The sequence below is a fragment of the Camelina sativa genome, chromosome 15 (assembly GCF_030686135.1).
Source record: "Camelina sativa cultivar CO46 ecotype springtype chromosome 15, ASM3068613v1".
In the NCBI taxonomy this organism is placed as follows: Eukaryota; Viridiplantae; Streptophyta; class Magnoliopsida; order Brassicales; family Brassicaceae; genus Camelina; species Camelina sativa.
In genome coordinates this window covers 2,591,140-2,602,736 of record NC_141894.1, presented here as the reverse complement: position 1 = coordinate 2,602,736, position 11,597 = coordinate 2,591,140, and the positions used below count along the sequence as shown (strand labels likewise).

General features: G+C 33.3%; 2 protein-coding genes across 2 annotated transcripts; both read left to right on the top strand.

Annotated features, from left to right (window-relative positions):
• Window positions 1-1,365: 1,365 nt before the first annotated feature.
• Window positions 1,366-4,459, top strand: LOC104744811 (hydroxyproline O-galactosyltransferase GALT3-like). The gene is made up of 8 exons (XM_010465915.3): window positions 1,366-1,571; window positions 1,959-2,693; window positions 2,771-2,979; window positions 3,055-3,333; window positions 3,413-3,541; window positions 3,643-3,819; window positions 3,907-4,014; window positions 4,117-4,459. The coding sequence occupies exons 2-8, from the start codon at window positions 1,967-1,969 to the stop codon at window positions 4,321-4,323; spliced, it is 1,836 nt and encodes a 611-aa protein (XP_010464217.1). The 5' UTR covers window positions 1,366-1,571; window positions 1,959-1,966; the 3' UTR covers window positions 4,324-4,459.
• Window positions 4,460-10,224: 5,765 nt separating this feature from the next.
• Window positions 10,225-11,232, top strand: LOC147926221 (uncharacterized). Its single transcript, XM_087489153.1, has one exon. It carries the CDS (start codon window positions 10,225-10,227, stop codon window positions 11,230-11,232), a length of 1,008 nt encoding a protein of 335 aa, XP_087345279.1.
• The last annotated feature ends 365 nt before the right edge of the window (window positions 11,233-11,597 follow it).

The following is an 11,597-nucleotide window of genomic DNA, read 5'->3' as shown; positions in this document are numbered from 1 at the left end:
TGTTTGTTTGCTCTCATATTTTCCGCCAATGGTATATTTTATATTCAATTATACAAAAAAATAAAAGTATTTGTTATTGGTACTTGTGGAAATTTATGTATTTAGAGAAAGAAAATAAATGTGTTCTCTTTAGTAATAAAGTTAGTTTTGAGGATTAGTACACAAGATGTACATGCTGCTAGAAAAAATCAAATATATTAGAATTTACTGATTAACCAAATATATGGTTGATATATCTATTCACAGCAAATAGATTGGCTTAAGCTTCATTGTTGAGTCTCAGTTTTGGTTTTATCAAAAGTTTTTCACTAAATTAGCAATCCCAAATTTATATTTTCATATATTCCATATACAATACGAATTAGCATGCAATACTAATTAATTTTCTTCAAAATTTATGCTGAAGTTCGATTTCTACAAAGTGTAAATGATATCGAACGAAGCACAAAGAGACCTAGTACAGTGAACGGAGCATCAAAGAAAGCAAAAAAAAATCCTAATCAAAGGAAGCACAGAGATAGATAGCCAATAACAGAGCATCAATGAAAAAAAAAACCTAAAATCTATCTAAAAACTAAGAGGATCCAAAAAAATATAGGGTTCCAAAAATTCGGTGAGACACTCACCACTTGAATTCGGCGACTTCACTTTCATCCCCCAAACTTACTATTTGGAGGTATTTATATTGATGGTGCTAGAGGTGAAAAAAACCCTTAATTTTAATTAACCAATGAATTAGTGCCACATCATATTACATTTGAATAAAAATAATTAAATAAATAAAAATAACAAAAAAAAATAATTTAGTAGAACCTAAACTGATACCTAATCTCCTTTAATTTAATTATAAATTTTAAATTCTAACCATTATTTTATAAATCTAAACCGACATATAACTTTGTTTAATTATAAAATATAAACTCTAACCCCTAAATCTTAAACCATAAATCATAATCCTCTTTTCTAAACCCAAATCAACATATAATTTCGCTTAATTGTAAAATATAAACCCTAATTCCTCATTTCTAAGCCTAAACCTACATGTTATTTCGTTTAATTGTAAAATATAAACTCTAAGCACTAACCTCTAAATCATAAACCTTTTTTTATAAACTCAAAGCGACTTATAATTTTTTTTATAAAAGTTTTAACATTATTTTGTTTCTTTAACTTATTTATTTTTAATTTTAGTTTTGATTTAGTTTATAAATATGAAATAAAAGAACATTTTGATTGGCTAATGAAGAGAGGATGAAAAAAAAAAAAAGGTTAAATATATTTTTTAATATTGATTGGACTATCCTATTAAACAAATTCAAAATATGACAATACACATTAATTATCTCACAAAGCGGAAAAAAAATTAAACATAAAAATTGACACGACATCGTTTCGTTGTAATAAAAACGACATCGTTATGATAATACGCAACGTAGAGTCTTTGCTTCAGCTGTGGTAATGCCTTGGTCTCTCTGGGTTCTGCAACTGCAAATTGAGTGATCTTGGATCTCCATCTGAACATCCCCATGAATTATTTTCTATTAAAGTCACCATACATCAATAAAAAACGGGTAAGCTTCTCAATTTTATAAAGAACTGAACTTTTTCAGCTCTTCAAACAGTGTGACTTAGATGTTTCAAAAACTCTCTTTTGAGCTATATATATATTTCCCTGTTAGTGCTACTGTCTATATGCCATGATCTTGCTTCTGGGTCTACTTGTATCCATCCAAGTCTTATCTTTTCTGCACCAATTCAGTTTAATCTTTCTTCTTTTAGGGTAATGCCTCGGGTTAGTTTAGTTATATCCAACACCAAAGCCAAAGTTCTCTGGGTCGTTGACCATTGTTTGAGTTCTTCTATATTTAATTATGATAAGTACCCTTCAGGCTGTTAGGATTAGGAGAGTAAGAATCGGATTATGCTAAATCTAACTCGGAATCTTGGTTTTTACTTAGGTTACTAAATGATGCAAGTCATGTCAGTGGTGAGATTCAAATCTGTTTTCACTACAGTCAGAATGAGGAATTGGTCGGTGGGAATCTTCATCATGGTTCTTACTTTGATCATTATTATCCGTTATGATCAATCTGATCACAAACTTCCAACAAATCATACTACGGATGATTCTAGTAGTATAGAAGGAGAGAGTGTTCAGGAAGATCTTGATTATCTCTTTTCAAACATGAGCATCTCCGGAGGAGAAGAAAAGTTGAATGGTTTTCTTGTATGGTCTCGTATGCGTCCGTTTCTTGAAAGGCCAGATGCTTTGCCAGAAACTGCTCAGGGGATCGAAGAAGCTACATTGGCGATGAAAGATTTGGTTTTTCTGATCAATAAAGAGAAAGGAGCATCTTCTGCTTTGGTATCCAAGGAACTTGGAAGAAACTGTCCTGATTTTGTCACTGCATTTGATGGGGATTTGTCTGGTTTAAAGCCTGTACTTGAGCTTCCTTGTGGTTTAGTTGAAGATTCTTCAATAACTTTGGTTGGTGTTCCTGATGAACAGTCTAAAAGCTTTCAGATTCAGCTCGTTGGCTCGGGATTATCAGGAGAAACCCGCCGTCCTATTATCTTGCGTTACAATGTAAATTTTTCTAAGCCATCCATAGTGCAAGATACATGGACAGAAAAGCTCGGTTGGGGAAACGAAGTGCGATGTCCATATCATGGATCATTTAAAAACCATTTAGGTAACAGAACTCACATATTTTGTTCCCTTTTATGCCATCTTGATGATTGTTGAAATGTCTCTTGGCAACCATTGTAGTCGATAAACTTCCTCTCTGCAACAAACAGAACGGTAGAATCACTTCGGAGGAGAGTTCCAATGATAAAGCAACTATGGATTCTTCTCTTTCAAATGCTAATTTTCCATTTCTCAAAGGGACTCCCTTTACTGCCACATTGTGGTTTGGCGTAGAAGGTTTTCATATGACAATTAATGGGCAGCACGAGACTTCATTTGCTTACAGAGAGGTATAGATAACTAGGCCCTGTTAGTTAGTTTGTGAGATTGTTGCTTTGTTTGAAACTGACATATTTAGTTTGTAGAAGCTCGAGCCGTGGTTAGTCAGTGCTGTCAAGGTCTCAGGTGGTTTGAAAATGTTATCTGTCTTAGCCACAAGACTGCCCATTCCGGATGGCCATGCTTCTTTAGTTATAGAAGAGAAACTTAAAGCTCCATCTCTTCCTGGGACAAGAATCGAATTATTGGTGGGTGTTTTCTCCACTGGAAATAATTTCAAGCGGCGTATGGCATTGAGAAGATCTTGGATGCAATATGAGGCAGTAAGATCTGGCAAAGTGGCTGTTCGATTTCTCATAGGCCTTGTAAGTATTTCTGCAAGTTAACATTTATCCTTGGATTTATACATTTCTAAGCAATAACTTGGCTTTTTTTGTTGCTCAGCACACAAATGAAAAGGTCAATGTAGAGATGTGGAGAGAAGCTAAGGCATATGGAGACATTCAGTTTATGCCGTTTGTTGACTACTATGGTTTACTTAGTTTGAAAACAGTTGCGCTTTGTATTCTCGGGGTAAGCTATTTGTTTACACAAAACATAGAAACTGTGAGATATCATATCACTTCTTGCCTTGTCTGGTTAATCCATCCCTCTCTGATGTTTCTATGATACAGACCAAAGTCCTCCCAGCAAAATACATAATGAAGACGGATGATGACGCGTTTGTGCGGATCGATGAACTCCTATCAAGTCTAAAAGCAAAGCCGTCTACTGCCCTTTTGTACGGTTTGATATCATTTGCTTCATCACCGGACCGTGAACAAGGCAGCAAATGGTTTATCCGTAAAGAGGTAAGACTTCTCAATATTTCTCACACCTTTGTGTGCTCTATCCGCTTAGAAACTCATACAGTATATGGTGGCTTTCTCTTTGTGAAGGAATGGCCTTTAGATTCATATCCTCCATGGGCACATGGCCCTGGCTACATCATCTCTCATGATATCGCGAAGTTTGTGGTGAAGGGTCATCGTCAAAGAGATCTAAGAGTGAGTTTAATTTGTAGTTTCATCATAGAGTTTGGTTATATAACCAATCAGAGAGATCATTACTAAGTGAAGTTGTTGTTCTTATGTTGTTTTTGTTGAAAGCTTTTCAAATTGGAAGATGTGGCGATGGGGATATGGATTCAACAGTTCAACCAGACAATAAAAAGAGTCAAGTACATCAATGACAAAAGATTTCATAACAGTGACTGTAAATCAAATTACATTCTTGTTCATTACCAAACTCCTCGACTAATTTTGTGTCTCTGGGAGAAGCTGCGAAAGGAGAGTCAATCAATTTGCTGTGAATAGCATGTAACTAAGTTAAAATGTATTTTTCTTTTCAACTTGTATAGGTTGTGTGGATACGTATTTAAATCCAAACAGAAAATACAAACCAAAAATAATTCTATAGTCTTGCGACACTCAATAATCGTTTTATGGGATCTTCGCCAAAACTCAAATAATTATATAATCTTGATAGATTCAATAATCGCCATGTACATCTTGAATTACTAATCTCTAATGCCAAATCCAATATATTTAGTGACTTTATTTTCTATTAATGTTCTTTTAATTAAGATTGCAATCCATTGTCATATATGGAATTTGATTTGACTATGTATTGTTGTTTAAACAATCCACTTTATTGAGTGCTTAGATTTTTGTTTCTTTTGTTTGCTATTTGCCGCCAATGGTATTTTTTATATTCAATTATACAAAAGATAAAAGTATTTGTTATTGATACTTGTGGATACTTATGTATTTAGAGAAGAAAATAAATTGGTTGTCTTAAAAAAAGGTTAGTTTTGAGGATTAGTACACAAGATGTACATGCTGCTAGGAAAAAGTCAAATATATTAGAATTTACTGATTAACGCAAATATATTTGTGTTCTTCTTAATTGGTGTTAATCAGTAAATTCTAATAAAGAATTTAGATACCAAAGTAGTCAACAAGTTCTTTGGTAAAAATGAAGATTGAGTTAGTTGACTGGCTGAGTGCATGGTACTTTGCATATTTATATCGCTTGCTATGTTTTGAAAACGTTTCCTATAGTGTTCCAGTCCAGCATCAATTTTTTCTAGCTCGCTTTTTCCATCTAGAATAGTCTTTCTAATCTTACGCTTCCAAATCCAACTATATTTCGTTAATTTTGCTCATTTCATCAAATTATTAATCATAACCAAGTTTGATGTATTTGTTTATTTTCTTGTTGAGATACAAAATCGTATTTTTTAAATAATAAAATAATTGCTTATTTTAAAATTTTAAACTTTAGTAAAAAAGCAATACTGCGTTTGATCTTTTGTGTAAATTAAAGTTAGGTTCATCCAAATTTGAATAACCTTGATCACTGGATTTACTTGTTTGAAAATCTAAAATTCGTATGATTACATTAAAGAGAATTCATATTTAGAAAGAAAGAAAAAAAATCATTTTAATGGTTGTTATTATTCTGCCTAAAAGGGTAATTAACATATTTGCTTATCTTCTAAAAACCATCAAAAAGAGGTAATCATGAACTTTTTTTAGGTTTTATAGTAGTATTTGTTTAGCTTCTAATTTTTTCTTCAAATAGTAATATTTGCTTGTTGGCAAAAAAAAAAAGTAATACTTATTTGCTTGGAAGTGGGTCTACTCTTTCTTCTTTTCACATTTAATTTTTTTGGGTCAAACAACTAATGAGCTATATAAAGTTTATAACTAATAGTAGAACTAATAGTTTAATACACTTAAACGGCTACAAACAATTGATGGTCTTGATCAATAATAAATTAGTGGGTTTTTCTTCTTTTGTAGTCCGCATTTTATTCAAGTGTAAATTTTATGTGTTATGTAACTAGTCTCATAAAATGTTCTTACCAAAAAAAACTAGTCTCATAAAATGTTAGCAATTTACACAAGATCTCTGCAAGAAAACGATTAATCATATTAATAAAAAAAAAAAACCTAATCAACATGAAAATTGCATGTTCAAATCTTAAATTCTTGTAGTCATGTGGATAAATTTTATAAACTTTGGATAGTATGCATTTAGATTTTCTTTACTGAAAAGGAAAAAAAATCATATTTAAAATCAACCCTAATCTATTAATATGTTTCTCTTGCATGATATTATTATTTAATTAGATATATTGTGAAAATTGTCAGAATTTTGTAATTGTTTTAGAGCTGTCTGTTAGCTGGAAGCCTGGAAGGCTACAATAACTTTATTGTTTCGGAGAGATGTCCATTGGTCTACCGTACGCGTTGGACGGGCTGGGATAGCCCGACGTATAAACATAACGATTGTCTACCTTTTCAGTTGAAGTTAATTTGTATAAAAAAATTATGTTTTGTAGCAGAAGATACTATTAACAGCCATTTTCTGCCGATGATCATAGAATATTTTAAAGATTCTTAACTTTTATAATTTGAGTTACTAAGTTTTTCTTTATATGTTATCACTCCCGGCTTCTTAATTACACCTTTAGTAGCCAAGATTTTTCATATTTAAGAGCAAACTGTTTAATGAAAAAAAAACTTCACTTATATATATAGTATAACGAGACAAAATAAATGCAGAAAAAGAAAGAAAAAAAACTTTGTAGTCGACTTTACGCCATCTTGGGATATACTGCAAATTATTTTATCGATAACAGTACATATTATTTTAAATTACTAATCGACGATAGCATTAATTCTGTGAATCAGCCTAACCAATAGCTATTATGAGTCGATGAAGAATGAACCTTATACAACTATAGTAACATTATTCCAGTTCGAAATTTAATATTTCCTGAGAGTAATTTTTTTTTTGTGTGGAGATATTTAAGAAAGTTTCTGACGGTTACATAAAAACATGATACGTTTATATGATATTTTTATTGGTCTTTTCTTATTTTTATTTTCATTCTTGTTAATATTTGGATATTGGTTAAACTTTAAAGGGTGTTTGGCTGTTGTGCAGTTAGGTCACTCGCTCTCACTTAAGAAAAATGAGAAGTTGTTACGGACCGGTCCATCGTGTTCGTCTCGTATAGACTAGGGAGGTGTGAAGGAAGTCCACGTACCGCTCAGGCGCTCCTCATTTACTGAAACAAAACAATATGAATAGTGTGACAGAAATAAAAATAAAGAAAACAATTTTGGTCACATACACGCTAACTATGGAAATTTGTGAACCTGTTTTAATTTGTTTTTGGCTTTTGCTATCATGATTGACTTTTTACTTAATTATTTGTTCATATTCAGAATACTTTTATTAAAGTTAATTAGGGAGAGGACGTTATAATATAGAAATGATGTTTATCAAAAAAATTAAAATCAAATTATCTTTCTTGCGAGTTACCAGCATGTTGTTCCATTCTTTGTAAAACTATCCACATGAGTAACATATAGTCAAAGAGGTCCTTGTCAGTTGAACAAGCAATTGGTATTATACTATTAATTTATGTAAATGTAACAAATTAAATTAACTTTTATAATGTGGGGACTACAAGCAAGAATGGAAAAAAATAGAGAATGTCTTTAATTCATTTAGGGCTCGAAGAGGCACTTTACATGAAAGGCATAAATTAAGGTAATTAATATAGAGAATATCTCTCATTTGTTTGTGCCACATATAACTTTACTACTAGTATATTTTTTTTTGCTAAGGGTGCATTAATTTAAACTCAATTATAGGAAAGTTGCATATATATATATATATATATATATATAGATTGGATTTATGATGAGCTGAGATACAACCGTAGACAAGTCACAAGTGCTCACTTCAAGTCCTCAAGACATACACATACATGATAAGGATACTTTACTGATAAGAAGAAACTCCGATTGCTTTATTGATATGAAAGGGGATTACAACCAAGAGTGAACACTAGCACATCACTAGCTCAACTCCAAATCTCACACACGAGACTTTTACAAATGATTCAACATGATCTCTAAACAATGAGAAAGCCTTATTTATACTATTGTAAAGTTTGTTACAGATATTTCTGAAAGCTAAAAGTAACTTTTCTTCTTTCTTCACTTCGAATTTGAATTTGAATTCTTAACTTTGACTCCTTTCACTCGCGTTGACTCCCGCACGTGCGTTCCCACGCCTCACGTACACCCTTCTGAGCTTATCAATACCCTCCCCAATGAGACGCAGCTTGTCCTCAAGTGCAAAAGAAGGGAACTGAACCTCCAACACACGAACCTCCTCCCAAGACGACTCATGGTCTGGTAAACCTGTCCATTTAACCAACACCTCCAACACACCAGAGTTAGAATAACGCGAGGCCAACAAGTTCTCCGGCTCAATCACTACCTCATCTGCTTCAGAGAAAGATTGAGGAAACGGTAAAACCTGATGGTGAACGCCTAACACCTGTTTCAACTGAGAAACGTGAAAAACAGGGTGAATTTTAGACGATGCAGGCAACTGTAAGCGATACGCAGCCTTCCCAATCCGCTCAATTATTTGATATGGTCCATAGAACTTCGCCGCAAGCTTCTATATAACTAAGGTAGATGCAAGTCTTTTAGTGAGATGCTATAAACTTAACGAATGTTGCTGATAATCTGATACCAACGATTACCATATTTCATACATACCCTTAGAATCTCAAGGATATAAAATAACGTTAGAAAATCCGGTTCGGTATGATGATCAATATTAGCTTTATTAGAAAATGTATAACGTTTTTTTTTTTTTTTTTTAAACACAGAAAATGTATAACGTTGGATATGTCTTTTTTGTAGTGAGTCGAACATGTGTATCAGAGGGTTTCTTTTGTAGACGTTGACGTGCCAGAGGGGACCTCAAGAATACAGTGAATGAAACCAAATAAGGAATGCTTCTGGTTTATTGTCCCATTAAAGCCGAGAGCTTATTGGCCTTTTACATGTAAATTGTTTTTTTTTTCGGAATGAAGGGTATTTGTTTTATGAACCTGACCTTTTAAGTTTTGATGTGACCTTGTCACGTGACTAATCAAGCATTGTCTATTTTACTTTCTTATCTTCTACACTATCTTGCAAATTATTTGAATACGTTATTTTTCAGGAAAAATGTAACACAGTCTATTAATTAATTCAACGTATTTAAATTATCCGGTAGAACTATTTGTAATTTTGTATCATCTATATTTCCGTCTGATATGAGAGCAAAAATAAACAAATATACGACCGCACGTACGTTGCCATTAGAATTTCTCTATTTATATTATTAATTAGTGTACAAGTCTAGTATACACGAAGATTAATTTAGCTAGTATCGTTTTCACCTAACAAGAAATAAACGACTTCGTCAAATCGAATTTCGAAAGATAAAATGAACAGCCGGCTGGATTTTACAGTTCCCAACAAGTTGTTATAAAAGTATGAAGTTTATTAAACTTAATAATATATTCAATTTTAAAAGTATAGATATATATATATATATATATGTCACTGTGTGTATTTGTTGCCGTTGGGAAAGTATCGCGACCTTCAACCCCGTCGCTGTACAACTCTCTTTATATGCAAGACAAAATACATGGTATTTAGGTGAAATGAGTAAAAAAGTGAAAGAACCAAAAATTAATTAAGGCCACTAGATTAGTTGTTGAATATAATAAGATTACCATATCAACTTATATATTTACTAATACGACGTTACAAAAGAAAAATGATTACTACTAGTCATAATTAGGTTACTCTGCATTAGTCTTGGTGTTTTTTTTGTCGTTATGTGATAAACTTAATTATCTTGGTCTAAATAATGTTTTTTTTAAAAAATTCTGAAACCAAAAAAGTTCAAATAAAGCGGGTCACATAATATACTGTAAAGTTTTGATGATCCGAACTGAATACACATACCTAACAACTTAACCAAAACCATATATTTCTTATTTAATTTTGAAATTATAAAAATTACCCTAAGAAAATTCTGCTTAAATACATTTTATGTGCTTCAGTAATGAAGCTTACAAATAAATCCATTGGTCAAAAAATTTCGAAAAAAAAACCATCCACGTGCCACTCCCATCTTTCTTTAGAATGCATGTGCATTTCGACAAATGACGGCACCATTTTGTAGGATGAAAAAAGGTTAAATGGATTTCCTATTATTAATAAAAACCAGTGCCACTCCCATCTTTGATTCTCTCTCTCTCCACCATTTGCAAATCCGAGCTTCATCTTCTTCTTCTTCTTCTACCCTTTGCTTTCTACTCTCTCTGACTAGCTTTTCTTTCAATGGTTAATTGTGGAGAATTTCTTTTAGGGTTTTTTCTTCTTGTTCTACTTCCCATTTACCAGTATGTTCTCCGTCCCGTTTACGAGTATGTTCTCCATCCCCTTCTTCTCGGTCTCGTTTACCAGTTTGTTTTGCGTCCTATTTCCCACTTCATACTGAGACCTCTTTTCTTGGGAATAAATTGGGTTTTGGGATGGATCTCTTGGTTGTATGGGTTTAGGTTCACACTAATGCTGCAAGGTCTATTGTGTTATTGGAGAGCGTTTCTTTACTTTGAGAGATCGAGTCTATGGGAAAAGTTTGTAGAGACACATGAGAAACCTCAGGAGAGATCTTATTTAATCCCACTTCTTTGGACTATAGATGGGGTTTTCCTTATCTTTATCATTATTCTGGTTTTGGTTGCAACTCTTGCTGGGGAACGCAATATGAGGAGATTTTTTAATATTCAGGGAAAGGTTGGGTTTAACTTCTACTGTCTAGGTAAGAGTGCTGGGGAAATGTCAATTTTAAGGTTAATGGTTTACATTAGTGACCATGTTGCAGATAAATCTGTAGCTGAAATAGATATTGCTTCCTGCTTTGTCTGTGGTTATCTTAGCCTTGTCTCTCTTTTCAAACTTTGCCATGTGGGGAATGATTTAGGGTTCATAGATGGGATAGCTTCTATAATCTTGTCTATTTTTACACACTACTGTAAATCTCACGAGGCTAGAATAGTTGGGATCTTCATTTGTTGGTTTGTTGTATTGGTAAAGAACATTTTGTTTACCAAGTGCTGTGGTCCTTGTTCCCAACGTGCTATAATGGAACTTCCAGTTAGAGGCGGAGGTGGTGGAGGCGGAGGTGGTGGAGGCGGAGGCGGTGGTGACGGTGGAGGCGGAGGTGGTGACCACGGTGGACGAGTTCGACGCCGAGGCAGAAGCCAGGAGACAGTTCTCCCCATTACTCTGGTAGAAGAATTCCACTCAACCAGGAGTTCGACTTCGGTACTAATGAGCGTATAATTTTAAGCCGCCGGCCGGTTTAGTCTCCCGATACGTGTTGAGACGTCTTGAGGGTTTAGGTTTAAACTATCTTTCGCTTCTTTCGATTTGGTGTTAAGTTGTTTATTACGGATTATTATAATCATGTCGATCTCGATCTGTCACTTTGGGTTTGTTAAATTTCACGATAATTTTCTTATCCGTTTTTGTTGCATATCGCGCTAACGACATGCTTCCCTGATTTAACGATTATGCATTGCTCTAATTAAATTTGTCATCGAGTTTATATTTCACACAGTACATCATGAAAACACTTCGTTGATCAAACTCTCGTCGTCTGTGAATTCCATAAAACCCGCCCAACACAATATATAGATATAGTATAA

Bases quoted from the DNA above. Each gene is read 5' to 3' on its own strand.
- LOC104744811 (XM_010465915.3), top strand. From the start codon at position 1,967: ATGATGCAAGTCATGTCAGTGGTGAGATTCAAATCTGTTTTCACTACA. The intron at 2,694-2,770 runs GTAACAGAACTC...CAACCATTGTAG, and splicing joins ATCATTTAAAAACCATTTAG to TCGATAAACTTCCTCTCTGC. The intron at 4,015-4,116 runs GTGAGTTTAATT...TTTTGTTGAAAG, and splicing joins ATCGTCAAAGAGATCTAAGA to CTTTTCAAATTGGAAGATGT.
- LOC147926221 (XM_087489153.1), top strand. From the start codon at position 10,225: ATGGTTAATTGTGGAGAATTTCTTTTAGGGTTTTTTCTTCTTGTTCTA.